This window comes from Salarias fasciatus, chromosome 16 (genome assembly GCF_902148845.1).
Source record: "Salarias fasciatus chromosome 16, fSalaFa1.1, whole genome shotgun sequence".
Taxonomy (NCBI): Eukaryota; Metazoa; Chordata; class Actinopteri; order Blenniiformes; family Blenniidae; genus Salarias; species Salarias fasciatus.
The window spans coordinates 6791817-6806797 of record NC_043760.1 but is presented as its reverse complement, the minus strand read 5'-3'; the positions used below and the strand labels follow the sequence as shown (position 1 = coordinate 6806797).

The following is a 14981-nucleotide window of genomic DNA, read 5'->3' as shown; positions in this document are numbered from 1 at the left end:
ACACAGACTTGATGCTCCGGTGTCTAAAAATTTGGTGAGAAGAGAGGAAAATGATATTAAACGGACAGGAGACACGACAGAATCACTAGAGATCGCTATATTTCTCACAATAATATTCAAAACGCTAACACCATTATCTTTAATTTCATTTGGAGGAATAAAATGCATTATATTAAAAGATCTCAAATGGTTAAAGACTTTCAACATGGTGGCATTAATCGGTGAAAGCTTTATTTTTCACATCCTGACTCTGGTGCCATAACCCAAGATCTCTTCTTTAGAAGAATTGGAGGGTTTGAATTTCTCCTCAAGTATAATTTTGAAGTAAACATGATTGTCTAGTTTCTACAAACAAATTTTGCTTTTCTAAAAAATGTTATTTTCCCACAATTCATCACCTCAGAGTTCAACTATTTGGAAAAACAGAGTGGTAACAAAAATCTATATTTGAAGAAAAATGTCTTTGCTTACACTGTCGGAGGATTATTAAACAAATGGATTTGGCTTTGAGGTAAATCCTTGTTTGTTCTGTGACGAATTAAATGAATCCTTCGAGCATTTATTTTTCTTCTGTCATATTTAAAATAAATTTTGGGATGATATGAAGGATTAGATTTCTCTTGAGATTATTGACATTAGGAGTTTTGATCTCTCTGATATTTTATATTACAAACATATCCAGACACAGCATTATCTACTCTTATTAATACATTTCTTTTGTTGGGAAAATATTATTTATATTGTAGTAAATGGAGAAACAAAAACTGCCCTTCAACACTTAAAAATCAGGTTAATCTTTATTTTTTTTCTCTGTTAAAAAGATGCCGGTACTGTTTCCAAAAAAATATGCAGAGATATGTCCCTCTTGATTTGATTTCAGCATGAAAGGCCCAGATGAGGGTACATTTAGATAGATGTTATCTTGTGTTGGTTTGCTCGCACCTTTGTTTAGTTTTTTGCACCTCCCTGTTTGCTTCTGTTCTCTTTTCTTGATTGTCTGAGTGATCGCCTCCACTGGAGCTTGTATATGTTCTTGTCTGCCAACCGAAATTTTAAAAAAAAGAAAAAACTTGATGCCCCGCCCCTTTGTTCTGACAGCTGGACAATGGAGGAGAAAAGTGTTCAAGACTGACTAGAGATGAGGTGAAACTTTTATGAAAACAATGACATCAACACCAATCACTATTGATCCCCACTGATCATCTGCACTCTGATTCTTCTCCCCACCTGCTCATAAATCAACTGGCTATAAGCCTTTTCTTCTATAATATCATCTATAGATCATCTACATACGTTTATAATTCATTAACAGGTGGTGAGAATGGTTTGTCTTTTTTGTCTATTTAATTAGTTGCATTTGTTTCCTCTGAATGGTTTTAACAGCATTTCTGTTTCAATTTTATAGGATAAAATCATCAGACCTTTATTCTTATTGACCATTTAATTGTTTTTTACATGAATATAAAGAAAAACTATTATCAGAGGTTTTTTCCCCTCATATTTCCAAATGTGATAATTATTTGCATTAAATGCTTAATTCAATTAAATATGAAACACTTTATTGTGTTTTGTCAGAGCAAAAAACTATTTTGGTTAAAAATGATACATTGTTGCCGACTAGTCAGTCAGCAGGGTTCTAAATGATGTCATCTAATTTGCATAGCTGATCATTTGCATGTCTAGGTCAAATTAAGAGATGACGTCTTTTAAAACGATACATTGTTGCCATGCAGCTCCTCAGTCAGAAAGTTCTAAATTATGTCATCATACAGAAAGAAGGAACCGTATTGGTGCAAAGTGTGTCACGTGACCTGACAGCAACGCAGCCACAGAGCCCTGATCATTCAGAGACCGATTAAGTACAGACATCTGTTGATATATATTTGGTTTGCTTTATTATTTTTTTAAAATGGAGAGAATCTATCTGCAGCTCCAAATTTAATTTGATTGATGTTTTTTCTCATATTATTGCAAAGCAACAATACAACATGTCCTGTTAAATTATTCTGTCATTTCATTAATCATATGTTCAACTTTGTAATAAATACCTGTACATGTAGCTTAAAGTTCCAGAGGGGATCCAAATTCTATGAAACATTTAAACACTTTTTTTAAGTAATACAGTATTTACTTTACCTCGTGATTAGTTACTTACAATATACTGTAGCTGTTACTAGTTACTTTTTTTGAAGAAGTGGAAACTATAACTAAGTACTTTTTAAAAGTTACTTGCCCAACACTGCACCTCTACTATGAACCAATGAAAAGAAACAACTGAATAAACAAAATAAAAAGCAGTGGATAACCAGCTACAGTGATGCAGCATGGACGGATGATGGATGGATGGATGGATGGATGGATGGAGGGAGGGGTGGAGGGATGGAGGGAGGGATACACAGCTGCTCAGATATTCTTCATATTAACCACAGCCTTCAGTCTGATGCAAGCTGTTCCTCTGCTAAATTCGACAGTTCACACTGAGAAACCTTCGTGAAGACATCGGATTGAAGTGTATTGAAGGTGGAAACGCACAGGAGCTCGCTGCAGCGTGCAACAACGCGAATAGGTCGCTAGATGGCGCTGTTTGTCTGGTAATCCACACTATGAAGAGTGGACGCCTCACTGTAGTTTACAATCAATAGGAGATGTTCCTCTGACCACACCATGAGTAAATTTTAAGTGTGTGACTTGGAAATAGGAAAATTCAGTATGAAAACATCTGTCCTGTGCTGGAGTCCTGTTTGGGGTCCTGTGGGGCTCCTATGGGGCCCGTCAGGGTCCTGTGTTCCCTGTGGTGGGCTCCTGTTGTGGGGCTCTGAGGTGGTCCCCTGTGGGCCCCTGTGGGTTCTTGTGGGCCCTGCTGGTCCTTGCAGCTCTGCTCTTTGGGCCGTTGAAGCTGTGGCCGGACAGCGCACCGTGCGATCACCAGACCTTTCAGCAGTTTGTGGTTTGAAAGTCGGATGATTGAATTAGGTGTCACACAGTCGGTAGCTGGAATAAAAAAGAAAAAAAAAAGAAAAAAAAAAGAAACCTCACTCAATTTGGGGGAGAGAAAAAAATTATGCAACCCCTCCTGGCCGCGTGTTACCATAATAAAAGCTTGTTCCTCCACCGGCGGGGTGAGTTGTGGCTGTGTGGAAACGTAGTAGTCTAATAATCCCTCGAGTCCAGTTGGTGGAAATCCCCACGTGGTTTCCACTCCTGTATAAAAACTTTGGGTGTGTGGAGCCCCTGTTGTCGTGATTGCAAGGAGAGAAAAGGGTCTCCGTGAGCAGGATCTTGCACAGGACGCACGGAGAGCTGGCCGGCAGCGCGCACCGGACACGGTCCAAACCCAGGCGCGTAAAGACAGAACACCCGGGGACTTCACCCAGCGGAGCGGTTTCCTTTCTCCCCTTCTGGCTGTTTGAATGGGAACGAGCGGACAGAACGTTTTTGGACACCCGAGGGCTTTCTTGATTTATGGGCTCGGCGGTGTGCTTGTTCCCTTTTGTTTTGGCACATTCTGAAGCAAACGTGGTCTGACAGAAGCGCGTCAACAATCCAAACTCCCGAGTGCGCCTTGCAATCAGAGAGATGAACTAACTTTTTATTCTGGCGCTGGATAAGAGGCTGAATGCATGATGAGCGCAGGGAATTAGCCTTGTAGTTTGAGCTCCGTGTTTTGGGGATTACAAAGGTTTCAGGGGCTTCTGTGGATTTCTTTCCCCCCCGAGGTGTCTCACTTTTTGTTTTGTTTTGTTTTGCTTTGTTTTCGAGCACCGGTGGATGTTCCCTCGGAACTTGCAGAGTTGTAGAACAATAAAAGAAGCTTTATCGTCATTTAATCATATTTTTTGGTCATATTTTGATGTGAAGAGGCTGCAGTAAGATGCGCGTGTACAGTGTGGCGTTGTGCTGTTTGCTGGCGTGCCTCCTCCCGGTGCGCTGCGGCGCGGCGGAGGCTCCGGGCGCGCCGCGCCAGGAGTCGTGCGCGTCCTGCGGTCTCAGGGCGCCCGACCAGTCGGAGCGGCTCAACGTGGACTTCTTGGAGGCGGTGAAGAGGCACATACTGAACAGGCTGCAGATGAGAGAAAGACCCAACATCACCCACCCCATCCCCAAGGCTGCGATGGTGACGGCGCTGCGGAGGCTGCACGCCGGCAAAGTGCGGGAGGACGGCCGGGTGGAGATCCCCAGCTTCGACGGGCAGGCTGCCTACAGCAACGAGGTCCAAGCAGAGACCTCGGAGATCATCAGCTTCGCCGAATCAGGTAATAATCAATAATTCATGGCGCGTGTCTAAATCGACCCCTGCGTGAACCCGCTCGCCTTCTGACTGAGAGTATGAGCCCTGCTGGGGGTGAAGGCTGGCAGGTGAGTTCACAACCTGAAATCAGGCTCTTTTATAGATTAAGCCTCACTTTGTTGAGGGCTTATCCAGTCTGTGTGATTACCCGCCAGAGACATCCTCTGCGTTTGTTGAAAAACGGCCATAAACTAATTGGATCCAGTGTAGTCATCATTTTCATCATCTTATTACATCACTGCCGCCCGAAGCCAGCAGCTCCCGGTAAATCCTCCCGTTTCAGACCGATGGAAATCAAAAAAAGAAAGAAATGAAACCAAAGACAGAGTCCTTAAATTACCCCCATGTGTTGTCTAGGGGATAAAAAGAACCTCTGAATCCAATTTCATCACTAAAGCTGTGCTCACACTCAATACTCCAATGTATAAAGCCCTCTTTTAAATACGGACAAAGTCCCTCAATTGGCCATTTATCCCTTCCTCTAAGAATGTGTATCTAACTAATTCTCAGACGTCCAAAGAGAACACCCTTTCCTCTCTCCAACCAAACACACACACACACACACACACACACACACACACACATACACACACCACCCCTCAACACACACACCTAAAATCTTCTGTGCTTGACAGGATCCAATATTTGAACCCAATCGGCGACACAAAATGAAATCACACAATCAAACACACCCATGATGTCAAACACACACACACACACACACACACACACACACACACACACACACACACACACACACACACACACACAGAAATCTAGATGAAGTGTACGTGGGTACAATTAGGCTGAATGAGCTGCAAGGCGCTGCCTTCCAATGGGAATGATCTGAGCAGCTTCATGACAAGGGAACAAAGCCAGGCAATTATTATAAAAGCACGATGCGCTCCTGCTGAACACGACATGTCAACGTTATGAAGAAGAGGAAGATGAAGAGAGGAGAGGGGGTTTAAAAAAAAGCAGTGAAAACAAAAGAAATTGCTCGGAATAATGCATGAGACATTTGAGTCGGTGCAGGGTCTGATCGAGGAGGGGGGAGCAGAGGTACAGTTTGTGAGTTGATATTGCGCGTGTGCCCATGTTGCAGTGTTGCAGAATGCCGTGGAGCCTCTAAAGCCCCTCAGCTTCTTCTTTTGCTGCTGTTTCTTTTTTCCCCCCCAAACACTATTCTCCCTCACACCGTTGAGCCTTTGTGCAGCATTGTACCATGGAGCTGGCTTGGGTCCCTGCTCCCGAGACCCTGTCGGCCTCCTGGCCAGCTGGCTCATGCCCCCCGCCCCAAACACCCCCTTCCACCCATCACCACCCCCCACCAGGATCGGATGCTGCCAGCCGGGGGGCAATAGCTCGGAGGCGAGGTCCCCAGAATGCTCCGAAGCCTGGGGGGGTGGGGGGCTTGTCCCCACAAGCATGAGGGAGCCTGAATTGTTGTCTCAGGATGAGGCGGGTTGGAGGGGTGAGCAGGAGGGGGGGTGGGCGAGGTTGGCATATATTTAGCCAGCAGCTCAGCAGCCAATGGAGGTGGATCGGTGTTTGTGTGAGGGTCAGCTCATGTCCTCTGCTAACCCCCCCCCCCCCTCCTGCTCGGCACCGGTTCACGACGGCCCCCTTATCTCTGGTTGCAGTGGTGCAGAGGTAAGAGGTCTGCCAAGCCGGCCCCGGGCAGGTGAGGGGAGATGATGCCAATCTCCGTCTCCTCTGACATGCTCCCGTGGGTCGCTCGCCGAGGGATTCGATGTCCCGTATTCAAGGGAGCGGAGCGAGAAACACAGGCAGGGAAAGAAGGGAGGGTAGAGAGAAGAAGTGACGGGGGGGTAGAGGATGGCAGGGGTGGTAGAGGAGCTTTAGATTGGTGTTCTCGATTGCGCCGCTGTAGCTGTTTGGACCCAGTGAACCTGCAACCAGCTGGTCCAAGACGCTGAATTAGGACTTCATTATGGGAGGTCATCAACTCCGGCCCGGTTCCTCCAGAGGATCGGGTTGGCAGGTTTACTCCGGGACACGGCTCTTTCATGAGGAGCTGTCAGTCAAGGCCACGCCTGGACCGACTCCAGATATTTTCCACATTCGCTTGCAGAGGGTGTGTTAGTGTTTCAGCCTCAGTGGCGTTCGTTGGCTCGTCATCATGCGAGGCCTTCATGAGACGTTATCAAAAATTTAAAAAGCCCCGGGGAGTAACGCTCAAACAGCAGCTCACTTAGCCGTGATCTCCGGGCAAAGGTCGTCGGCTTCAGCCTCTCCACCCGGGTCCATCTCGGTGTCTGACTCCACCACCCTTCAGTCTCCTCCACAGCTCCGCTGAGTAATGAGCTGTAGAGCTCTCATCTTTGCTCCTGCGGCCTCCTCCCCAACCATGGCGGCGCAGGTGGAGACACGCTGCAGCTCTTTATCCACCCGCGCCCACCCAGGTGTCCTGCCTGCCCGATAATCACCTGCAGCTTGTTGCAGTGCAGGGTCAGGCGAGGCGTGTCCAGGCCAGCTTGTGATTGTATGCAGCACTGGAAGAAAAGAATAATTGGTCCTTTGGAAGGACCTGGCTGCCGAGCGATGGCAACAAAGTTCTCACACTGCATGCTTACATTGTCTATGTTGAGTGAATCAGTGAGTTCAGACTATAAAATAAGTCAATATCTGACTGGTTACAGTATTGTCCACTTAGCAAATTCTCTATAACACAAAAAGATCAGCACCAGTGGACACAGAAATTTCATTTTATGTTGGCTTTTTTTCATGTATAATTCAAGAAGATACATAAAGCAAATCGGTTGGTAGGCGATTAATCTATCTACGCATCGAACCATCCATCCAGCTATCCAAATATCCATCCTTCCAGGAACTGTCTGTCTGTCCATACATCCAACAAACACCGGATAGTTCTAAGGAGTCTGACTTAATTGTCTGACATATTAGTGGACAAACAGAAGTTGTCGCAGTTGGTGTAGATGAGAAGGAGCACATAATCTGACATTGACATCAAGTGCCTATAAAGGTCATTTATCAGTGTACCCACATTTAAATGTTACAGATCATTGCTGTGTCGTTACAAGACATTTCATTAAAAGCTGCTGAGCGGGAGATCAAAACCAACATAGACAGGAAGAATTGACAGTGTCTTTTCTTGTTAGTCAGAAAAACAGAAGATCCACTCATTGTTCAAGAAGGATGAGTACACATACAAGTAGCAACTTTTAGCTGCTTGGAGATACTGAGTACCGATACGACTTCTTGTTAAATGCCAATAAACCTAACTCAGACTCTGTGAGAAATGCGTGAAAGCTTTGCGTCGCCGTGAACCACCTCCTCACAGCCTCTCTGTCGACGCTATGCTCACGTAGGATATGCATATTGTGAACTCTGGACTGAGGGACCGACTCACTGTTAATGAGTATATCCGTCAGACTTTAATCATGGGTAACATGGCGTGCGAGTCCCGAAACTCTTTAGCATGTAGAATGCAGCACGGCTCGCATTATGTGCTGAGCGGCATCGCTGACGCATAACGTCATGTAATACTCTCCAGGTTGTATCGGGGATCTTTTTCTGAGTAAGAGTACTCTGATGTACTGGACCCGATTCCCGACCCTGGTGCATCCCTACTAAGGATGGAGCACATTCACATTCACAGGAGCAGAGGATCTAGATTGTTGAACAGCTTAGAAACGTCAGTGTTTTACTGCCTCGGTCAACATTAGTGTCATATCTGCAAATATGCAAAGGGATTGTGCGTGTCCTACGCTATCGACCAAATCTTTCAGCATGGAGCTAGTTTTAAAACTACAAAGTTGTGTAGTAATTCAGATTTGTTGCATGAGCTCTTTACAAATCGGAGTGCAAAGTCAACTTACAAACTCATGAGAGGCAAAAAGTAGCTTTTGGTGTTTGAATAGACACCAAACTGTCATTGTATCATGATCGCTCTGCAGCTGCCCCATGCAGAACAAACATTGATGCACTGTTTGTTCTGACTCCATTCTGTTGCAGTTTCAACACTTGCACACTTGTGATAGATATAGAGCACTGCAGACTGTCAGCACCCCGCAAGAGCTGCAGTTTCTGAGATTCTCTGATCCAGTTGTCCAGGCAGTACAGCAGAGTCCATGTCAAACTCACTCACATCCTTACACCTTACCATTTTTCTGCTTTCAGCACCGAAAAAACTGAGATATAAATGTTCCCCTGTGCAGACTTACGTACCTCACCCACCAACAGGTGCCACGACCGACAGTCGTAATGTTATAGCTGACTGGTGTGCTTCACTCTCCCACCTGCAGTCCCCAGTGTTAAAGTGGAGCATGCCATGTGAAGGCATTGCTCTGTGCTGCTGTTGCATTTCTGTTTGTGTCAAAGTGCCAAAAACTGTCAGCCCTTCAGGCCCCTGCTCTCTGTGGGAGTGCTGTAATTGCACCTGATTTGGGTGTCCTCGGGGAACGCAGTTCAGGGACGAGCTCCGGTGGGTTAGTAAACAAAGTCATAACCGGCATCATAAACAAATAAGACAAGCTTTTCCCACCACACACACCCTGTGCCTGTTTGTCAGGCTGTCACGGTGTGCTTGCTGTTCACCACTCCGACCCCCCCACCCCCACCCCCACCCCCACCCCCTATATTTTTCCTGAGCTCGGAGCTGTCGAGGCTTGTCAGAGCGCACGGCGCTGACTGCGGTGAGGTTAGTTACTTGTAGCCCCGAGGGGCCTCTGCGGCGGTGGTGGCGGGCTTCAGAGTCACCGTTCAGCTGATTCCTTCGCGTTGTTTTAAATCTGGGTGGATTTCGGCCCTGCAAGACTTTAACTCACAAGGGCTTTGGTGAGCAGAACGGGCTGATATTCGCTGTGCTGCTCACTGTCGGGATGGGTGTGTCTACATGTGTGTGTGTCTTTGCACACGAATGGATGCTCGCGTGTGCGAAGTGCCTGAGCAGTGCAGAGTGCCGAGCTGGTCTGGACAGGTCCCCTGAGTGAACGTCGGAAGAGGCGTGAGGCGCCTCGCAGTGGGCGGGTGAGGGGAGAGAGAGAGGAGCGAGGGGGGCATCTCTGGCGGGCCACCTGTTGACATTGACACAAACTAATCAGTCGGCAAACAAAGTAATTTAGCCGCTTTCAAAGGGGGCTGCTGTTCTTGGGGACATTGTACCAAATCTCTTGAAATAGAAACCTTTCAAGTTACCTCGGGGGCAATTTGGAAGACATCATTAGGAAGGGAAGAAAAAGTGCCAGGCGGGGGAAAGCCCAGCGCCACCTTTAGACACCCGGGATCTCTTCATTGTGCTGCTGCAGAAAGTCTCCAGTGTCATGTAAATGGCTTTTATTTTTGCCTCATCATGCTTTTTTTCCCCCTCGCCGCTGGAAAGCCACGCGTGTGAATGGCGGGCTGCAGCGCGGCTGTCTCCCACTGCCTCACAGGGGGCTTTGTGCTGTCACTCTCAGGGTGCCGTCTCTCTCCCCTCCTGGAGGGCGGTGGGAAGGGGTGGGGTAAGGGCTGGGCGCCTACGGCGAACTCGTTGAACCCCCCTCGGAGGGACCCTTGGCCGTGTCGGCAAGCCCTCCCACCTTCTCCTGCTTGCATCCTTCCTCCTTCCCTCAAGTTGTCCTCCTCCCTGTCTTTCTCTCGCTGTTTTTTTTTTTTTTTGGCCTCTGTCACTTACAAAAAGTGCACCCAAAGCCAACTGGGCCTGATCCCAGAACTGGCCTTGTCACAGCTGGCCTATCAGGAGCTGCCACAGGGGTCACCTGACACAGGGATTGAGGGTGAACAGAGGAAAACACATCTCTAAAAACAAAGCTGTGCCCTGTGAGCGAGGTTTTCGCCTTTCTGAGTGAACACACTGAAATACACACAATTTCAAGGCATCTCGAGAACCTGCAGCTTTTTAACAAAACGCCTTGTTGTTCAGCAGGTGACTTGGTTGTCATGGAGATGGTCACGTGGCCTGCGATAACTAGTGGTTTCGACAGTGATGTTTGATACCATCTGAGAACTGATCCAACGTTTCCTCCATCTGAATGGCGCAGTTGATTGAATTTAAAAGAAATACTTTTTTTTCATGTAATTTTTCTTTACTCCAAAGTTAAAGTTCATGCATTTCAAACAATAGTTTCTACAAATATCTTGAAATTAAAACAATCAGTAACATTTGAACAGTGATCCTGTAAAAACTGAAGTACCCAGAGGAAACCCACGCACACAAAGAGAGAACATGCAAACTCCACACAGAAAGGCCCGGCTGGTATTTGAACCTTCTTCTCATGAGGCAAGAGCACTCATCACAACGCCACCGCACAGTGGAAATATGTACCTCAGCAAAATCTTTTAGTTTTACGTGATCAGATGAGTGAAAACCTTTGGATGAACAAACCTGAGAATAATATTATTCACGGTGTGAATCTTCCTGCTCCTCCTCCAATGGCTCCTAGAATATCGGGAAAACCAGCAGTATTGTAACTGCGTCGCATAACGTTAGATTCAAGATGATCATTCATATTTTCATTCAAGTTTTATCCATTTTGATCTTTTCAGGAAGACAACAGACCAAATAACAATAGTTTCTTCCTTTTCTTAATCATAGGTCAAGGTTTTTCTAGCTATAACTTCTGTTTCAATAAGTGTTGATATGAATCAAATGTTTTTTCCAAGACACAAATTGATGATAAAATCTTCTGTTTCTGTGTCTCCCTCAGATGAGAACACGTCCTCCAAAACCGGTCTGTACTTCCTGGTCTCCAACGAGGGCAATCAGAACCTGTTTGTGTCTCAGGCCAACCTGTGGCTGTACTTCCGCGTGCTGCCGGCCGGTCCGGAGAAGGGCGTTCGGAGGAAGGTGACGGTCAAAATCCACCACCAGGAGGCCGCGGCATCGAGTGGGGCCGACGGGAGCCCGGGAGGCGGCGGCGGCGGCGGCGGTGGCGGCGGGGGGTCGGGCCGCTGGGCCCTGGTGGAGAAGCGGGTGGATCTGAAGCGCAGCGGCTGGCACACCTTCCCCCTCTCGGAGGCCGTGCGGGCCGTGTTCGGGAAAGGAAGCCGGCGGCAGGACCTGGAGGTGCACTGCGACGGCTGCGAGGCGGCGGGCGTGGCCCCGGTGCTGGTGGATCCGGGAGACCCGTCCCACCGACCCTTCCTGGTGGTGCGCGCCCGGCAGGTGGACGGGAAGCACCGCATCCGCAAGCGAGGGCTGGAGTGCGACGGCACCAGCGGCGGCTTGTGCTGCCGGCAGCAGTTCTACATAGACTTCCGCCTCATCGGCTGGAACGACTGGATCATCGCGCCGGCCGGTTACTACGGCAACTACTGCGAGGGCAGCTGCCCGGCCTACATGGCGGGGGTACCCGGCTCGGCTTCGTCCTTCCACACGGCGGTAGTGAATCAGTATCGGATGCGGGGGATGAGCCCGGGCTCCGTCAACTCCTGCTGCATCCCCACCAAGCTCAGTACTATGTCCATGCTCTACTTCGACGATGAGTACAACATCGTGAAGCGGGACGTGCCCAACATGATTGTGGAGGAGTGCGGCTGCGCTTGAGTCCGCGCTGACCCTTCTGTCCTCTGAACTTGGACCAGTCCAGAAAGACTTTTCTACAAACTGGACGCTATTGTACGGTACACATATATATCTATACCTACTGTATGTGTGAGCAGCACGCATCGGTATCATCAAGCGCCCGTACCGGTGTGGTGTCCGTGTGTTTGCATGTGCAAATGTGCGTTATTTATCAGACTGAGCAACCGCGCTCGCTGTCCGAGTTCTGTCCACCAGCCGCTCGGCGACGGGACAAGAAGGGAACGATCGTCACCAAATGCTACTTTCTTCTAGTTTGCCATTTCTAGTCAAAAAATAATGGCTCAACATCTCCTCTTTGAATGAAGATTTTCAATAAAAAGCGCTTAAGGAAAGAGACCTGATCAGCCAACGGCAGACAGAGATTGGCTCGGTCGCCCACGCTCCCGACCCTCGCTCCTCCAACCCTCTTTTGTACTTTAAAGCACATGACGGACTTTTGTTTTGACGAAGCACTGACTATGTTCATCAGCTGACACATTTCAGAACACCAGCACTTCCCTACTATGCAGGCAGACACAGTCTGACTGTCCTCTGTGGTGGAATCGGACCAGCAGCGCTTATTGCCTTGCAGGATTACAGCCCCGGTGGCAAAACAACGGAGCTGCCGCCGCCGCCGCCGCCGCCGCCGTGGTCTTTCTAGTCGTCCGCTCCCGCCGTCGACTCCTGGGGCCTCTACCTCGACTTTCTGCCCTTCAAGAGCTTTGCAGGCCCCTGCTGCCATGACAACCAGGTGAAGACAGATCTCACAAGTGCACTTCACTTGTGCACTGGGAGTGACGGAGAGAGAACCGCCCCGCCCCCGCCCCCGCCCCGTCACGACGGGCCCGTGCGGACACAGGGACTCCAGCTTCGGCCCAGCGGGTCGCCACGGTGCAGTGCAGCACTTGCAGAAACTGAAATGCACACCCTAAATAGCACTTGTATAAAGAAATGCCTTCTAAGGGGTACTGAGTGTCCTGTCCTATCACTAAATAAGTGCCACATGAGCTATGCAATGTATAGTAACCTATACCCATACTCAACATGCTCTATTAGACTTAACTCTTTCCACTTTTCTCTCTCTCTCTCTCTCTTTGTCTCTCTTTCTCACCCTCTCTCAATTTGCCTCTTTCCTTTTTTTTTCCTTACTTCAGTCCTTGACTCTTTATCAATACTTGAAATGTAATCTTTCGCTTCCTTTCCAAAGCGAATGATTGTTGTGACGTTTGCACTGAAAAGTTGCGGGATTAGCGAAACGAAAAACTGCCATTGAAAAGTTATTTTTATAGAAGTAAATTGAATTTTGTTTCAGATGTATTTTACCTAATTAATGGAACCAAAGAGGCCAAGATTTTAGCTTATTGTAGCGAGATGGCGTGGCCATCGAGTTACTGTGTACAATACTGTTGTTGATCATTTGCAAAAAAAAGGCCTACCACTGTATCAGGGTACGATATATGATTTTCATTTCTTAGCTCTATTTTCATTCTGTTTTGTACAATAAGCAACACTTCATGTTTTCATCTTTAATTCTATTTTTTGTTTCAGTTTTCTATTTAATAAGAAAGTTATTTTTAGTTCCTGTCTAAGAATCATTTAGTCAAATAAATGTCATCTGTACAGTTTATGTAAAATAAAATGTTTTCTTAAATATTTTGTAACTTTAAATTCTTTTCTGTGTCTTCTTATTGAAATTTGGAGTCGCTGTTGAGTCAGTTAAGGTTTTGGGAGACGACGCTGTGTGTGTGTCTGACAGCTGTGACAAAGAAACACCGCTGGTCTCTCAGATTTCTGTGAAACCCTAAACTTCAACATGCTGACTGTAGGTGCTCGTCGGACTGCGCCATAAAAGCTGGGCAGACTGTAGAATCACTTTCAAAATCTTGCTAATAGTCCATAAAGCACTTTAGTGTTTTTCCTGACTCCAACACAAGCAGGCCCCTCACGTCCTCAGGCAGAGTATTAACTATACCTCAAATCAGGTCCAGGCTGGTGTGTGTGTGTGCGTGCGCATGTGTGTGTTTAAGTATCTTGACCAAAAACCCAGTAACAATGACTTGAAACCAGAGGTGGAATGAGTACTGAAAATGTCTACTCAACTATAAGTACTCGATTACAAGTAAAAGTGCTGGTATTATAAAAATACTTGAGTAAGAGACAAAGTGCTCTTCTCAAAAAATACTAACGGAGGTTTTATTGCGTCGTCACTGATTTGATTCCCTGGATAAAACATCTACGTTCAAACTTCATTTCTCAGATGATCAGTGTATAGAAAAATGACACAAAACCAGTTTGCTCTGTAAACAAACGCAGATATAATTCAGGAATTTATTTTGTTAAAAGAATGACAAATCTTTTGAAACTATATTTTCCCAGTAGACTGAGGAACAGGCAGGTGAGTGTATTCAGCTCTCAGATGTTCTAGCGTTTCCGTCAGACTTCACTTTCTGCTCAGTTTTCAGCAGGAGCTGGTTTTCGAGTTCATCTGGCTTCGTTTGGCTGTGGAGTAGATCAGCGCAGCTAAAAAAAAAAAAATCACTTTTAGCAGAAGCTAGTGGAGGTGTGTCCAGCTTGAGAGAGAGAGACGAGCTGCAGCTCCACGACATCAAGCTCAACTGGACTTTACTGGAGAAGAAATCATCTTCACCAGGTGACTCTCTTTGCTGATCCTCACTCTCATTCTCCTGTATGTGTTAAGTCTGCAACGGCAAGTAGATAACAAAACTTTATTTAAACTTCAATGGATATTCATGAACACAAAATTAAATCAGCTGATTCCCCAAAGGGATTCTTTCATATTAAGGACAGACCATCAATAACTGGCAACCAATCAGGTGAGCTGAGACTGAGATGTTATCAAGCAAACTCACTTGTATGAGTTCAAACAAAATAACAGGGTTTATTTGGTCACCGCTGCTGCAATGATGTGATTATTATGAGGCAGGAGTGTGAACACATGGCACACGCATGAATCCTTTGGGCTCTATGACTCCAGGAGAGTTACAGCCTTCCAGTCAGCCCGTTCATTTGGAGCATTATTTACCCCCCTTAACAACAGGCTAACACGACATGGTTCGTTTTCAATGGATGTAATTAGTGTTGTAGTTTCATTCAACAGCGTCACTCTGGCTGCTAATATCTGGC

General features: G+C 46.8%; 1 protein-coding gene across 1 annotated transcript; it reads left to right on the top strand.

Moving 5' to 3' along the window:
• Positions 1 to 3135: 3135 nt before the first annotated feature.
• Positions 3136 to 13266, top strand: LOC115403665 (inhibin beta B chain-like). Its single transcript, XM_030112641.1, has 2 exons — positions 3136 to 4253; positions 10981 to 13266. Exons 1-2 carry the CDS (start codon positions 3872 to 3874, stop codon positions 11817 to 11819), a joined length of 1221 nt encoding a protein of 406 aa, XP_029968501.1. The 5' UTR covers positions 3136 to 3871; the 3' UTR covers positions 11820 to 13266.
• Positions 13267 to 14981: the final 1715 nt, after the last annotated feature.